The 17,511-nt window shown below is 39.0% G+C and overlaps 1 protein-coding gene across 2 annotated transcripts; it reads left to right on the forward strand.

Annotated features, from left to right (window-relative positions):
• The first annotated feature begins 5,588 nt into the window (after positions 1–5,588).
• On the forward strand, positions 5,589–17,259 carry aldh3a2b (aldehyde dehydrogenase 3 family, member A2b). 2 transcript variants are annotated; one of them, XM_086309050.1, is made up of 11 exons: positions 5,589–5,725; positions 7,013–7,208; positions 7,698–7,929; positions 10,414–10,499; positions 10,894–11,102; positions 12,473–12,590; positions 12,804–12,945; positions 13,208–13,374; positions 13,477–13,576; positions 13,711–13,949; positions 16,438–17,259. In XM_086309050.1, the coding sequence occupies exons 2-11, from the start codon at positions 7,047–7,049 to the stop codon at positions 16,450–16,452; spliced, it is 1,470 nt and encodes a 489-aa protein (XP_086165176.1). In that variant the 5' UTR covers positions 5,589–5,725; positions 7,013–7,046; the 3' UTR covers positions 16,453–17,259. The 2 variants fall into 2 exon arrangements, with proteins under 2 accessions (XP_086165176.1, XP_086165177.1); XM_086309051.1 differs by having other exon boundaries at positions 5,597–5,725; positions 7,047–7,208.
• The last annotated feature ends 252 nt before the right edge of the window (positions 17,260–17,511 follow it).

The following is a 17,511-nucleotide window of genomic DNA, read 5'->3' on the forward strand; positions in this document are numbered from 1 at the left end:
TTTTCGAAGCAAGACACTCTGATTTTATGGCAACTGTTTTGGCCTGAAATTATAAACACATGTGTTACTAATCAACAGCGTGGAGGGGGGCAAATTAAAATGATTGGAAACACCTTGAAGCGCCAGAACGGCTGCTCTGATCCGGGTCTAGTTTTGTTTTTAATAGTGCCCGTAATAATGATATTCATGAACGTATACAGTATAAGGCATCCGCACTACGAGGAGCGAAGCGACACCGGCACTGTTTTACTGATTTGAAGCTCCAGTCTGCGGGACATCCTCTACCGCGCGCCGCCTCCTGGTGCGCATGAAAGCGCGCAGTGGAAGCGTATTGGAGAAGTTGTGGGAGTGACGCTTCTGTCAGCTACAATGTGTGAAGGTGACAAATCAGGCAACTTCTTTTCCCACCCCTTTCTTCGTTGTCGGTTGTGTTTCCACCGAACGAGACATCAAAACACCGGATCACTCGTAGTCCTTTTCAGCCAGTTCCCAGGCGAGTGCCAGACTCGCAGCTCCTTCACAAACAGACAGAAACGGGCTGCATGTATTAAATTACAACACGTCCACTGATTTTGCTTATAAGCAGATTTTTTTGAATGCTACAATATATTTTGTAGAGGCTGCATGAAATAAAAATTAGCCTACTTGAACTGAGGCGGCGGCCTTGTTGAGTGGGTCAAATTAGCTGTGAAGTACTCTACGTTCACCTTCTCTCCAGAGAACAATGCGCCATTTAAAAAGATCATAAGCCAAGCTCACGTGATTTGATTAAATGCAATAACATAACAGATGCAGTCGAAGAGGTCCCAGCAAACTGTGGAGTGCAAAGAGTGGCCTGTGTTTGTGTGGGACAAGTTTGTAATGCTGGGAAGTGGTCTGAAAAATGAAGGTGGTAGAAGAAACATTTTCAGTTCCACGAATGGGTAATATAAACGACCAAAGAACTTCTCCCCGAAAGAGTTGGTTTTAAGAGGTGCTTACAGACTTATAGCAGAAATAATTTCCTTAAGGAACCATTTTCGGGAAAGCTCAGACTGTTTGTTGTTGTTGTTTGTTTGTTTGTTTGTTTGTTTGTTTGTTTTTAGTAAAGGAAACTCTTGATGCATTTAAATCTGCCACGTCCAAGTGTAACCGCGACAGTGTCTTCTATAAAAATAAAACTGCACAGAAAGGATTAAAAGCTTCCTGCAAACACAAACTGCTGTTAGGAACACTTTGGTTTTAGATCACGGCCTAAAAATATGCAGCTACACAGTTTCAGCGTATGGAAGATATGAAAATGCAACTTTTTAAATGCTTTCTGTATGTAAATAATGACATAAAATTAAGTCGAGTGTTGTCTGTTCAAATTGTTATCAGTAATTGTTAATTAACTGATTAATTTGTATTTCAGATAATAACCTTTAGGTTTCACTGTAATGAAGATAGATTTGCATATATCTTATTAAACAACGCTTCATATAAATATTCTCCCCAAAAATGAAAATACTATGAATAATGAGAGGAAGAAGAAACTATATGAAAACTGCCTTCTTGTGGCTTCTGTCACACATTAACTTGTATGGCGCCCACAGTGGCAGCTTTCCCAGCTCTCAGACTTAAGAAAAGTGCCCTGCAGTGTTGACTATTGAATGCTATAGCCATTCAAAATGTGGGACACAGTCTCTGTATGTGGAAAAGCAGGAAAATGCATTTAATATGAAAAGTGGGAGGCATGGTCCCACCAATCAGCAGGTTCTGCAGATGATTGAAACATGTGCTTACAACAAATGTGAGTGCACAGCTGAAAAGTTTGTGATGACTTTGTGGTACAAAAATATCCGTTTTACTTGCCCTACTTTATTGTAAAGCTTTTTCTAAAGCTACAGCTGCAGAGATGAAAGGATCCACTAGATGGCAGCATTTAATCGCTTTTATCTATCTATCTATCTATCTATCTATCTATCTATCTATCTATCTATCTATCTATCTATCTATCTATCTATCTATCTATCTATCTATCTATCTATCTATCAAATAGATGTTAAATTAATTTTCGAATAGAGTATAGAGTTTGATTGTGGGTTGCCAGAAACAACAGCTTATAAATCTGGGTCAATTGCACCGGACCAATCCAAACTGACTAAAGTATGACAGCAAGGTCAACTACACTGCTGGGTTAATAATACAACTTGAATGGATGCATGACAGTGCACAACAGCTCACAAATACAAACTAAAGGCAAAAGCTGCAAAAGATCGTGGTGGAATAAAGATGCAAAGTGGACTCCTAAAAAATGATATTTCTGGTCAGATGATGTTCAACCCTCCTGTAGAGTCCAGTTATCTAGTGAATGCTGTTTGAGACTTTGTGTGTGTTTTTTCTTATCATCTGTCCATCTACAAAGAACATTAATACATTAATGGAGATTTCTTCTCATTTCATTTGTACTTCAATTGTTACTAATCATAAACTGACAGGGCGATCTAGAATTCATCTTTTCTTCTAACTCAGTAGTCGCTCTCTTCACTTTTCCACTCTCCTGCCCACTCCTCTGCCCAGACTGTGTTCCCGACCTCACCGTGGAAAAAACACAATACACAAACTGTCTTTTTCTCTGTGTGTGAATGCCTCAGTTTATACCTCACAAACTCAGGTGTGCACACAGAGAAACGCTGCACTTCTGTGTCCACACTCCCCTCTAAGAAATCAGGATTGACACTCAGGCGTGAATGACGCTCTGACCTCCTCTCCGTCACCTCAGTCCTCGCTCCTTCCTTCACAATACACAAACGCCGCTCCTCAGTCCTCTATTTGATGTGGAAACTCATTCCACATTTCCTGTCAACCTGAGAGATTTTGGGGGCCCAATCTTGAATTCTGCATAGCAGAGGCGAGGGGGTTACTCCTCGCCTCTTGTCCCGTGCTTGTAAAGGCCCCTCTGGATCTGAGAAGTAGGAGCAAAGTGTGATTCCAGCTTGGCTATGGATAAAAGGACAACAGGCCAAGCAGCAAAAGCATCACACACGATTTAGTGCAGCTGGAGATACAAAATAAATGGGTATTACAGCTCAGATGGAAAGGAAGCTGAAATATTCTGTCAGCATTGCGATCCAACAGGTCGGTGTGACTTCAACTTGGCTTTGGATAAGTAAGCAAAGCATGAAGTCAGTGAAGGAGAAAACTGTGGCTGTAGATCACATGTTATTCAGTGAACTTCATAAACTGAATTAAATCCAACAAAGTAATACATAACATGGGTTTTTGGGCATTTTTGTGCACTTAGCTACTGAAACTACTGATGTTTTTTTCCCAGTGAAATTAAAGAAATTAATTTCTCCCCTCTTTCTGTCAAAATCCTGACCAAAGGCACAACCTGTACATGCAATCAGGTGGTGATTAATTATTGCTGCTGATTAACAGATGTTCAGATGTAACTAGTTTGCTCCTCCAACCTGGGCTACAGTTTCTCAAGCACAGGTGTCTGATGGACATTGTAAACCGCACATTATCCATAATAGCTTCCTTTGTAATATGATGGCTGCTTTTTAGTTTAATGTAGTTTAAGATTTTATATTTTGCCACTGTATGGGTTAGTGCTTATCTTTTAACCCTGCGCACTTCAACTGAATCACTGAGATCTGCTTAGCAAATGTCTGCCTGTCTCGAGCTCCTAATTAAACACAGGAGGTGAAATTGTGGAACAAACTGCGTCTTCACATCAGCATCTCCCATGTTTATTCTTTGGCTTTTAGATCAGACTGAATTCTGACTGTTATTTATCTATGTTGTTTTACTCTTTTTGCTTTAATTCTATGTTCTTTACGTCTGTTGTTTTATATCACTGTTTTTGTTTTTGTTTTTTTAGATGTGCAGCACTTTGGTCCACAGCTATTGCTTTATATGTACTGATAAATAAATTTGACATGACTACATTCAATGAATGAATGAATGAATGAAGCAGTCTTACTTGACTCAGGCTATGTGCTGGATTGTCGCAGTGTTTTTTGGGGTCTGCAGAAGCCTGAATGGGAAACTGGATATCATACATAGACAAGAATATTATTCCCCTATTTCCAGGAATCACAGGGTACTGAGATTTAAAGCAGATGTGTGACTGCTGGCATCTGATAAAAGATGGATTCAGCCTCAGCAGGGAATTGATTTGGATATGAATATATGCAATATTCACACTAGGTTTTAGTGCATTGTTACTAACAATAGCATAATTTGTTAGATGTTACCAGTACATAATTTTAAATCGTCAATATGCCAAGTCGGAAGCTAAAAAATGATATCCTAACTGCAGTAGGCAATTACTGGCCACTTTATTAGGTGCACAACCATCTCTAGGATTTATAGAGAATGATCTGAAAAAGAGAAAATATCCAGTGAGTGGAGAAAATGCTTTATTGATGTCAGATGTCAGAGGAGTATGGTCAGACTGCTTCAAACTGATAATAACGTAAAGGTAACTTAAAATAACCTCATGTTACAACCAAAACATGGTAAATGGAATTACTCTTATTTAGTGATTTTTCTACCTGAGCACACAAAGCTCTTTATTCAACATGTCTCGCTCACACATTTTATTCTGCATCCTAGTGCACACTCACACTCACTCAGCCGCCTGACCAGCAGGGTATGCAGAAGAGCATTAGTTCTTAAGTTCAAAATGTGCTGCCAAACAACATGAAGGCATGGATCCATCCTCCCTTGTATGAGTGAGCACACTGGGGCTCATTTAAACACCAAAGTCTCCCAGAGCAGTGTTGCTGTTTTCCATCCCCTTTTGACCTGCTTCTAGCAGGATAACACAGCATGATACAAACATCAAATCATCTCAAACGACTGTCTTGATCACAACTTAATATAAGTTCCCTGTACTCAAATGTCCTCCACAGTCCTCAGATGTCAAATAGAGCACATATCGGATGTGGTGGGAAGGATTCTCATTGTGGACATGCAGACGAAAAATCTGCAACTAGTGTGAGAATCTGACATGTCAACATGGACCAAAATGTCTGAGGGATGTTTCCAGCACCTTGTTGAACCTGTGCAAAAATAAGGACTTGGTTATTTGTCATAAATGACTCCCAAAGGTAATATTTCCAGATCATCTTATTTACAGAATTTCTAAATCTCTGAAACATTAATATTTTATTAAAAGTAGAAAACCGTTATTTTCCACAGTGGAAAAAGTCCATTAAGATATTTCTGTATAAATACAGAGAGAAGGGGATTTGTTTCATGTGCATAAGGCACATTTGTAATTGGATCTGTTTATTTGTTTATTTTAGTTTTTCATTTATTTTTGCTTATTATGGCATTGTGTGCTCCTGGCTCAGTTTGAAAGTCGACTGCAGGTCCAGCGGTGCACTACATCTCTGTGACACCTTTACTTAGTTTGAATTTGCAAACAAAATACAGAAACAGCATATCAACTAACATAACAAGTCAGATTTAACGTTTTGAAGTCTTTTTTATGACAAATAACCACGTCCATGTTGACATATTTCGGTGTGGACTATGAACTGTAGGTGTGGACCAGCAACACGCTGAGGCTGAAAGCTAAGCCCAGCGGAGGGAGTGTGGGGCCCTCCCCCCAGCGGGGGGTGGGATCTAACGGGGAAGGAGAGCTCTGTTTCTCCGCCAGTGTGACCCGTCCGGCTCCTCCGCAGCAGGTTATCTCACCATCGAGACGCTTCAGGATCTCCAGAATTTAACCGCCCCTGATATTATAAAGGTAGGACTGAACAAAACCAGATCACAGGTGTTTTCGCGTTTTAAGTTCCTGACCTAACAGACAGAGAGCGACCCGCGGGAGCGATTTGTGAAGAGACAAAAAAACAAATAAGATTAACAATAAAAACACGAAATTTAATCAGCCAGACGGACACATTAAGACGATAATGTATCCAATAAAGTTTGTGCAGAATAACCAACGTCAGCCGTGAAGCATTTAACGTGAAACAGGATACCGGATGTTGTATGTGTAGTTTCTAATTACTGTACCTTTAAGTGTGAGCCAGCCGCTGTAGCCTGGTGTTTGTGATGGTTTCCCTTTGCTGTCATTATCACAGCATACAAGCATAGAAAGCATCAGGCTCCCTCCCTAAAAAGCGATAATGGACAAATATTCCGCTTGATCCAAGTTATCAGGAGCATATAATAACGTATGCATATAATTAAAAGTACAGAGAGCCAACACAACAACAGAAAAACGTACTTATATAATACTTAATTGCTAATATGCAAAACGATGATGTATCTTATCACTTCTGTGATTTTTATAATATAGTGGGTTTGTCTCAATAAAAGAAAAAGCAGTGCTGCTGTAGTCAATGAACGAAATCTCTCAGCACAACTATAAGAAACAAATTACAGCAAAACTTCTGCTCATTGCCCACACTGTCCTGTAATTAAGTAAAAGGTTTTTGTTATTACACTGAAAATGTCTTACTTTATTTATTTATTTATTCATTCATTCATTCATTTGTTTTACTGTAAATGTAAATAAATAAAAAATATCTATAGTAGATAGTGAAAAAACCTTTTCTGTCATTTAACTGTTTATATATTACTTAACTACTTTGCAGTATGAGTGGCTGTGGGGCAGGTCTATATCAGTGCATCAGTAACACAAACTGTAAAATATTTGAAATTACATTTGAAACGTTCCTAAATTTTCCAAAGATGTTCAGTGGGCTGGACTGGAGTCTTAAGCAGGCTGATTTTGGCTCCCGGGCCTTAACAATCACAATTAAATATAACAGAAAATACTAAACTATCCTAACCTTTATAGCTTAAGTTACTAAACTACCACCAAAACCTCAAATTACATTATATAATTTAACAGTTCTTACTTTATAGACGAGAGATCAATAAAACTAGGATAGTTATGGTTATAACAGATTTTTTTTAAAGTGTTTGATGCACTTGCTCGTGCTTGGACCGGTGAGAAGAGAGCTGCAGTAGGAGAGTTGTGTATTTTTAAAGTTATCCACCTTTTCTTGATTTCTGCTTTCTGCAGCTTTGAGGAAATCTTTTTCATTTGGTCTCAAAAGATGTCCCGGGAGCAGCAAGCGGTGGCTCGTGCCAGGAAAGCCTTTGAAACAGGCAGGTCCAAATCTGTAGAGTACCGAATCAACCAGCTCAAGAATCTGCAGCGGTTATTCAGCGAGAGACAGAAAGAGATTGCAGCTGCCATTAAGAAAGACCTCAATAAGGTGAGTAGTGAGTACAAAACACATAGACTCCTGTCTGTGTTTTTACAGACTGGCTTCCGATGTTTCCCATTTTATTTCTTAGGTAAGCACAAAAGCTCCCGGAAAGCACATCCACTGCCAAGGCCAAGGCACATTTCGTAATTCTAAACAAAGTCATCTGGACCCAATTAAATCCTGAATTTTTTTGTCTGTGTCATTAATGTCTTGGTAGTTGTGCATACTTGTGCTGGCACACAAACAGTCTGACATAGAAAGAGCTGGATGGGATCCCTTCTTTCCTCTGGAAATCTGATTGCTATAAATAAATATATATGTATAGGACTGCCTTGTTAAGAAATATAAATAGAAGTTTTAAAGTGGTCAGATCATAAAACCTATGAAATGTTCATGAATCAAAAATAGCCAAAATAGTTTCCTTTCATGGAAGCATACAGAAGCTGAAGAGTATCCACCATAAGGAGATCCTACGTTCATCTTCTTCTTCCTCAGACCGAGGTTGGGGCACAGTTTTATGAGACTCTGGGTCTGGAGGGTGAGATCAGCCTCTTCATTAAGAATCTGAAGGAGTGGGCAGCCCCTCGGCATGTGAAGAAGAACCTGCTGACCATGTCTGACACCGTCTACATCCATCCAGAGCCGCTGGGGGTGGTGCTGGTCATCGGGGCCTGGAACTACCCCTGGGCTGTGACCATCCGGCCGCTCATTGGAGCCATTGCTGCCGGTACTGTACCATGCTGAGAGTGTTTGGGGTGGATGAAAGGGCAGAGTGTGATGTAATGTGCCTGAGTAGCGCTTACATCTGTAACATCTTTTATGATAAGAATACCACAGGCAATTTGTGTCCTTGTGGCCACTTACTCAAGTGCAGAATTGCATAAAATAGCATAAAAGTCAAATTATATAAAGCATTAGCATTTATATATAATAATAATTATTATTGTGTGCATATTAAATAATAACTGAAAACAAAGTTACCTATATAATTAAGTACTGGAGTAAACTTATATGTCACCAAATTCTCAATTTAAAATATACAATTTACTCACAGTTTGTAGTGCCTGGCCCTTTAAGCACACAGCCTTATTAACTCTGATATTGTAGCATTTTTTCAGTTCAGAGTAAAATCAGAACCTATGTAAATGTCTTTGGATACGTTAGCAACAGACAGCAAAGACCACAACATTTCTGCCTAAGATTTGGAAATCAAGGCGTGTATTCAGTTCTTTTCTATTCGTCTGTTTTTCAGGCCAGTTCTTTTCTTTTGTCCCGTGATCACAACCGCTCAAGTTCCCCTTTCTATCCAGCCACTGCCAAGTGTTCTCTTTCAGCTTGTGATAAGTAGGTCAAAGGCCACTCTGTGAACTCTATACTGCAATAATGAGAGCAGAAGTTTTAGGAACGGCAAAAGATTCATTGTGTGTGTCCTTGTACGTTGGTATTTACTCATCAGATGCTGGGATCATGTTTTTTTCCTATTCTGGGGTGATGTGTGTGCACTTTCTCATACATTATCTTCATAAAGCTCAGCCTGAGTGGTCAAACTGTGCGACTCAGCTTTAATCACGATGTCATGAAGAGGTTTCTTGTGACTACACAGCATGACACTGCAGTATTTGTGGTTGTCCAGTGATAGCTTTGCATATCAGTGCTTGCAAGTGGGCGGCTCATTTGTATTTCATTTGGATAAATCTAGTTTAGTGTCAAATACTGAAAAAGTGTAGCACTCGTCAGTGCAGTTGTGCAGCACTTTGTGCCACCATTTAATATTCTGTGATTGCTGGCACAACATGGACTTTGCTCTTTGCACCGGCAATATCAGATATTACACAGATGCTCGTATCAGCCCAGTGGGTCAGAAGTCTTTTCTTCTGATTATTTTCAGGCCAAAGGCAACTGTCAGTTCAACAAAACTGTTGAAGAATTATGCATTTAAAATATAATGCACACTGATGTGCGTAATATTTTTTCATTGTGATTGGTTAATATTTACAGTCACAATTTCAGGTTAAAATAGTAAGTTAGCATTTTCTGTCTGGGCAGCCACAGCCTGAATGTGTGTGTTTGAATGGGTGAATGAGGCTAGTTGTATAAAAGTGCTTTGAGTGCTAGAAAAGAGTAGAAAAGCAGGATATAAGTGTCATTTATTTCCAGGGAGTAAAAATAATTCAATTAATCTCAGTAAAACAGACCGGTAAACAACGTATGTACTATATGTAATAGGCTGATAATTCATGATATATACCATCATGTAAAAACTCTGATATATATAATGATACTTGTTCAACTGAATCAATTAGATTTGCATTTCACGTGTCAGTGATCCTCAAGGTTATTGTAGTTAACTAAAAATAAAAAATAAAAAGTAGACTTGGAGAAAGGTTAAAAACAACCAAAACAATTGTGGCTAATGTGAAAAATGAATTAAAGTAAAATAAAAATATAGATAATAAGTTAATATCCTTAGCTTTAGACATTGTTATCTGTTAAAATTTGCTATCATAACTTAGCTGTGGAGGTTTTGATGGACATGTTAATTTGAGACATGGATGTTTAAAAGAGTGAGAGTCAATAGCTTTAAAAAAGTTGTATTTTTGGGAATGCCTGTTCTAATTTTCCATAATCTTGCCTCTGTCGTGTGTCCTCCACACAATAAAAGACTAAAACTGACACTGAAACCAATAAAAACTAAAGTGAAACTACTGAAAATGTTTTCAAGCAGTAAATATTAAAGTGGAACAAGCAGCAGTACTATAGAAACTAACTGAAACTAAACAGAATTAAAAACAAAAAGTCACAGTGAAATGAAAATAAAAACGAAATTATAAGAACTCTGTTGATCACCAATAAAAAAGCACAAAGGTGTAGCTGAGGCTGCCAGCACAGACAAAGGTGAACGTCTGGGGGTAGGCGTGTGATCTCAGCTGTCTTAGTGGAGATAATGATCAATAAATGTAAGATAATGATGCCAAATGCCTGCACACAAAGAGAACTGGATATTTTTTTGGACTTTAAGCCATGATCTGCATTCTGCTGAATAGCTATCCATCCACAGGCTGTGTTTTTAGATCACAAAGCAATAACAACATTAGTACATTTCATATTAAATGTGTCAGGAAAAAATGGACAAACATCATCAAAGAAAATGATTGAAAATAATTGTTAGATAAAGACAATATTGAGCTGCTATTCTCTTCTACCTGTGCAGGTAATGCAGCTGTGGTGAAGCCCTCTGAGGTCTGTGTGCACACTTCCAAAGTCATGGAGGACCTTCTGCCGATTTACATTGACAAAGTAAGGACAGGTCACATGACAGCAGCCTATGTCCAGCCAAACAAGGCTCTGTTATAAGCTGCTTATTCTTTACAAACTGCCTCTGTGCTTACACTTATAGTTTTATCCTGTGTCATATAAAAACAAACTGTGAAATGTTTCCCATGAAAACACAAGATGTCAGGGAAACTGTGTTTACTATACACACGATGGGGGAAGTCGAGCAGAGAAAAGCTTTTGACTTGTGCTGTATTTGCTTTTTATAATCAGTTTTATTTATTTATTCATCTCTATTTATTCTGCAAATGATCTAAAGAAGAAAACTGCCTTGCATCTCAAGTTGTTTAAATTACAGAGACGTGTTGTTTCCGGAGCTTTTGTGATACCTCCGTGTATGTTTTCTTTTGTGTGTCAGGAGCTTTACCCTGTTGTAACTGGAGGAGTGCCGGAGACCCAGGAGCTGCTACGCCAGAAATTTGATCATATCTTCTACACCGGCAACAGCACGGTGGGAAAAGTGATCATGGAAGCTGCCGCCAAACACCTGACACCAGTCACCCTGGAGCTTGGCGGGAAGAGCCCCTGCTACATCGACAAGAACTGTGACATAAGCATAGCCTGCAGGTGAAAGCAGTGCTCAGTGTTATTTGTCTTCATGTTACAATTTTAATTTCTTTTTTCTTTCTTACATACAGTCACTCAGAATCTTAATATTTCCATTAAGGGTGTCTGAATATGCTGGGTAGCTTTGCATGATCACAGTTTAAGACAGCTTTTATTTTAGCCTTGTGGCCGTTGGTTCATCATCTGTCGTTATCAGTTTAAGCTTCTTCTTTCAACCACCCTGCCTTAAAGTCAGCTTTTTTGTGGTTGGCTACACCTCATAAACAAACAGCTGGTGGGAGGAGCTGTTGTGCTCAAATTCAGAACTGTGTACCCTAAATGAGCATAATAAACATATTTACTCTCTCTGATGTTAAGAGGAATCTAAAGCATGGGCTTTAGAATACTTGCAGCTTTAGGCCATATTTAATATGAGCATCCACCTTTGTTCTGAGTGTTGGTCCATCCAGCGAGTGCTGTCAAAGCATATGCAGCTGTGGTCAGATGTTTATATACACTAGTCGTGGACATGAATGTCATAGTAATTTGGGGCTTTTAATGATTTGAATGATTTTTAATTTTCTCTAATCCACATAAGGTCAAAAGTATACTTACACACCATCAGTAATATTCAGTGTCCAAGCAAGTCGCACCTTGCTAAGATACACTTCTGGTGGTCATAAGTAAGTTTCTGGCATTTGACCACCTTTTGTAGCAGAATTGGTAGAGTTAAATCAGATAACTTGGTTTCCTTGCCAACACATGGGTTTTAAGCGTAATCCACAAATTTGCAACAGGGTCGATGTGTGTTTGGGATCATTGTCCAGGTGGAACACCAAATAAAAGCAGTTGATTTAATGTAAAGTTGAAGAATATGAGATAGTCCTTCATTATTTCATCCACTTTGTGCAATGCACTGGTACCACAGCTCCAGAACATGATGCTACCACAACCATGCTTGACAGTTGTTACAGTTTTCTTAGGTTTGAAAGCCTCACCTTTATTCCTCCAAACTTACCACTTGTCATTGTGACAAAACGGCTTCAATCTTTGTCTCGTCCGACCATAAAACTTTGAAGGCATCGATTTTAGAGCGGGGCCTTCTTTCTTGATCGACACACTCTCAGTCCGAGTCAATGTAAAACTGGCTCGACTGTGGACGCTGGTGTTATAACGCTTCCAGTTCATGGCAGGCCTGAGCCTTGGGGTTTTCTTTAACACCCTGATAACGTGATGGCACATCATTCCACCCTGAAGGACAAAGAATTCAAAGAAATTGAATTCTCAAATTGTCTTGATATTCATGCTCATGATGAGTGTATGTTTAACTTCAGACCACAACTGTATATGACATAAATCCAGTCACCGGTAACACTTCCTCTGCTCTGTAGGCGTGTCACGTGGGGGAAGTACAGTAACTGTGGTCAGACCTGCATCGCCCCAGACTACATCCTTTGTGAGCCCAGCATCCAGAACCGGGTCATTGAAGAGGTCAAGAAGTGTATTAAGGTACTGAAGATTGAAAAAAACATAACTTTGAGTTGAGAATTTTAAAACTAAGGAAAAAATATAGTCTTTAGCCTTTATTTCAATACAAACCTCAAAGAAATGTTTATGCCTAAAAGATTCATTATCAAGGTAGCAACACAGTGCACCGGGGGGGGGGGGGTAATTTAATGTGTTTGTCCATTAATTTACTGGTTTTTAAAATAATTTCTGTAGGAGTTCTACACAGACAACCCAAAGACGTGCCCGGACTATGGTCGCATCATCAACCAGCGCCATTTCAAGAGGGTCATGGCCATGTTAGAAGACAGCAACATCGCTGTAGGCGGGGAAAATGATGAGTCAGACTGCTACATAGGTAACAATTAATTCATTTTTAAAATATTGTGTTTATTTTCTCAGGCCTTGACAGATGCACCTTCAGGGACCATATACAGAGTCAATACTCAATAGCAGGAGGATAAGGGGAAAATAACAATAGAAGTTACAATGAAGACAAATGTTGATAGCTTTTAAACTAAAATAATCAAACTGAAACTCAGACAGATAAACCAGAATATCTGAAAGGAGAACCTTCAGGAACAAGACAAAGTCATGCAGTGTTTCTGTGATGTGCTTAGCTCCAACAGTTCTACGGGACGTGAAGCCAGAGGCAAAGGTAATGCAGGAGGAGATTTTTGGACCTCTACTTCCTATCTTACCAGTCAGCAGCCTGGACGAAGCCATCAAGCTGATCAATAAGGGAGAGAAACCTCTGGCTCTCTATGTGTTCTCACCAGATAACAAGGTATCTACCAGCAGCCAACACAGCAAAGCAGTTAACACGTGGAAACCAGTGTTTAGGTCGAGACTTATTGTCAGGGTTTTTTGTTTTCTCTTCTCTGTAAAGGTGATAGAGAGAATGAGAGATGAGACTTCGAGTGGAGGATTCCTGGCCAACGACTGCCTCGTGCACTATTCTGTCAGCGCGTTGCCATTTGGAGGAGTGGGTAAGTAGAGAAACTGTGCAAATGGAGCCTTTTTTTTAACCCCTTAGTGACTTTACTGTCTGTATTACTGGTTTATTGTGTTGATTAAAAGTGGTCAAACCTGATGCCAACATCTGTGTATGTTCCATGTGCAGGAAACAGTGGAATAGGCTGCTACCACGGCAAGTTCAGCTTTGACCGACTGAGCCACCTGCGTGGTTGTCTGGTCAAAAAGCTGAAAATGGAGGGGGTGAACGACATGCGCTACCCGCCGCACACATTGAAGAAACTGGGCTGGGCGCGCTTCTTCATCCTCAATACCGTAGATGTGGGCTGGGTGGGACGGATGGCGCTCCTAGCTGCTCTGGTTATGGTGGCTGCTGTTGTGATTCAGGTGAGTTGAAAAGAAAGAAAGGAATAACTGACACGGGCAGTATCAGTGGACGAGCTTCCCAGCTAGCTGCAATGTTCTAAGAGGAGCAGAGAAACCTAAACCTTTCTGTAGTTGAACACATCCTTTGAGTGTCACACAGTGCACATGTGCATTACTGAGTGGGACAAAAAAGAGCGATCGCATTACTCCAGTGTTGGCAGACTTGCACCTGCTCTCTGCGCATCACAGAATCCAGCATGAAGTGCGCTATTGTATTTAAAGCTTTAAATGGCCTTGCACCTGCGTTTGCGGTAGAGACTTATGCTGTATCCATACTCTCTCTCAACATCATTAACCCTGTAAATCCTGAACTATGCAACGACTGCCGGACGATTGTAATTTTTTTGAAACTGTTTTTTTTTTTCACAGTTTCAAAAAAAGTTTTTGGAAAAAAAGTGTTTATTGAACCTTCTGACAATTAAAAAAAAAGCAAACATTAATTTCCATATATGAGTTTTAATTTGTAATATTTGTCTCGCAGTAGCACTCCATGTGTCTGATTGCATACATCAGATTTTTCAGCCTTACAGGGTTAAGGTCTACTTCCTAATCACTCTAGAGTCCAGACCATCGCAGAGTCAAAGCTAATTTGCTTGCACCAAGACGCTGGAATGATCATCCAAGTGACTTCACAAATGCGTCACCTACCTCTGTCTTTAACTCTTAGCTAAAGACATCATGCTTTTTGTAATTTTATGTAATTAATGTAAATGCGTGAATTTGTATCTTTTATTTTTGTTTCTTATTGTAAATCACTTTTCTAAACATGCTACAGTATAGAAATATAAAGCATTTCCAGTCATGCTGCACAATGGGAGCTGAACCATCCAAGTGCCACCAAGTCCCCCGTCCACAAGTATTTTTTTAAGCTCAACTTTGGTCTTTCCATCTACATTCAAAGGCCTAATGAAAAGCTCCTTCTGGGTGAAGACAGATTTAGGGTTAAGGGTTGCATAACCACCAGCTGGCTTGTCATACTATAGGCATGCCCAGTTTTGTTTCAGTGCTTTCAAGCAGATTTAATTTATTCAGGTTTTGAGCTGTTTAGTGCTCGGTCCTGTGGAAGTGGTGGCGGTTCAGCCTTTTTTTCCTCCAAAAGTTCAAAGATTAATCAGTGATTCTGAGGCAGATTTGATGATAAATGGTCGTCTGTGATCGATTGGCAAGCTGTCCATATACAGGCAGCGAATCCACGACGCACATGAAAACAGAGTTGAATGATCCAAAACTACACATGCCAATAAACAGAACAACGCAACAATGACAAAACTTTCTTGTATCTGAAAAAAAAAACATTCCCAACTCACTCATTAACAGCTACACAGTTGTAAGTAAACAACCCGGGGCTCTTTGGTTCAGTAAACAATGCTATCCAGTGAATGTGGCAGATACAGCCTGGCACACACACAGATCTGGATGTGGAAAGGGTCAAATGGCAACAAAGATGCAGAATGTTTTTCTTTCTTCTTCTTCTTCTTTTTTTGGTTCACAATGCAAATACTTCACAGTATTTCTGTATTTTTTTTATTCAGTATTCACATATATAAATGTTAAATGTGTGACATTTATTTTTTTTGCACTGTGGCATTTTTCTGTTCTGCTCTGTATACTCCTTTTTACGGTGGCCCTGAGAGGCCAAATGGACTGCAACTTAAGAAAACACCAGCAATAAGAAAAACGCTGCAAAAGCACACAAAACACAACGGAAATAGGAAAAACGACAACGGAAATAAGAAAAACAACAACGGAAATAGGAGCAAACAAAACACAAATAGGAAAAAACTAATTTCCACAAGCACAAAGGAAGTGTTTGTGGGGAGACAATAACCCGACGGACCAGTTGCAGGAACCAAATTATGCTAAGAATTGCGCTGGGAGACACTTAAAATAAGTGGAGGATCTATCAGTTTTGTGAGGAAAGAAAAGATGAGAGGTAAGTGTGTTAGCCTAACTATTGGCCTAAAAATCCGTCATGAGTATTATATGAATCATGATAAAACACGCCTACCATGTTTTGGGTTCCTGCAACTGGTCCGTCGGGTTATTGTCTCCCCAGAAACACTTCCCTTGTGCTTTAGAAAATCTGTTTTTTCCTATTTCTGTTTCTGTTTTTCCTTCATTGTGTTTTGTGTGCTTTTGCAGCGTTTTTCTTATTGCTAGTGTTTTCTTAAGTTGCAGTCCGTTTGGCCTCTCAGGGCCACCGTACCTTTTGCCCTCTACAGTCTGCAGACTAGTTTTTACCCAACCTTCCTACTGAGTAACAACAAAGGATTCAAATAGAAATAGAAGCACTATTTCAAATAGAAATATTGTTAAAACACTTGCTTACAGCTGCGTCACAGCTTACCTCTGAGACACCCATCAGTCATTTTAAAAGCATTATGAATGCAGAGCAAATGTTTAGAAAAACCTCCAGCTGAGTCTTCTGTTTGTGTCTTTTGTTTTACAGAAGTACCTCCTCTGAAGCCGTTCTGCTGTTTCCTTTATCGTCTGGGCCGCAGAAGAGGAACAAGAAGGATTCATTTGTTTATGCATGAACAAGATAGCAATGTTGTGTTGTTTCAGGATTGCCGTTTTCCATTTCACATTTCAGTGAAGTTTCATGGAGCTCACTGAGAGCCGTTTATTTTAATGAAGATAATTATTTATTCTCATCTATGCAAGAATCACTACGTTCCATTAATTCATCACCACATTTTTAATACTTTTTAAAAAAAAATATGAATGATTTAGGTTGTTTTTTTTTAATGAAGTAATAGTGTAAGTGTAGAGGTATTGCATGATTCAAAGTATGTTGTCCATTTATTCTACCTTGCATTTAAAAAACAAAACATGTTTACATGAAGGGCCATAAGATGAAGTTCATGTTAATAATGAAAAATGATTTTTTTCATCATTATTATTATTATTATGTAGGAGCTACCTACAGGGTATTTTTAGCTTGTTGTTTCAGTAATGGATCCGCCATTAATCTGACAATCAGCCCGAATGCACTTGATTTCAGTAGTTTCAGGCTGTGTTTGGCAGGCATGAAGACAATCTGTCCAGTGAGATTTCAGTGTTTGTTTTCAGCTCATCCGAATCACGCAGGTTCATGTGAAGGAAGTTTTTAATGATTTTTTTTATGACCAAATGTAAAACATTTAAGTGACCAAGTGTAGTTGTTTCTAAATATTTGCCTATATCGCACCATTTAAATTTATAAACAACAATTAAAGAAATATATATGCATTTCTATTTTAATATTCAACTAAATAAATTGCTACATGTATCAGTTTGAAATTTAAGTTATTTTTATTCTGTATTTTACAAGCGTATGTTGCATAATACAGAGTTGATATTCATCAGCTCTCCTCTGTGAGTTAGAAATAGATTCACAGTTCAGTCTCATACGTTGTTAAATTAACTGTTAAAGGTCATGAAAAACATTTTTACATAAGTGGGTCAAGAACTTATGAAGAGTGTTGCTTAAAGTCAAATTTCAATGACTTTGGATTTTATCATCTGCAGTGATAAAATCTCC

The sequence above is a fragment of the Aulonocara sp. 'chitande type north' Nkhata Bay genome, linkage group LG10, assembly GCF_057382095.1.
Source record: "Aulonocara sp. 'chitande type north' Nkhata Bay isolate Kocher_YH1m ecotype deep benthic linkage group LG10, A_spYH_male_GT1.1, whole genome shotgun sequence".
Lineage (NCBI taxonomy): Eukaryota > Metazoa > Chordata > Actinopteri > Cichliformes > Cichlidae > Aulonocara > Aulonocara sp. 'chitande type north' Nkhata Bay.

Coding starts and splice junctions, on each gene's coding strand:
- aldh3a2b (XM_086309050.1), top strand. CDS start 7,047: ATGTCCCGGGAGCAGCAAGCGGTGGCTCGTGCCAGGAAAGCCTTTGAA. Junction 11,103..12,472: donor GACATAAGCATAGCCTGCAG/GTGAAAGCAGTG, acceptor TCTGCTCTGTAG/GCGTGTCACGTGGGGGAAGT. Junction 12,591..12,803: donor AGGTCAAGAAGTGTATTAAG/GTACTGAAGATT, acceptor TAATTTCTGTAG/GAGTTCTACACAGACAACCC.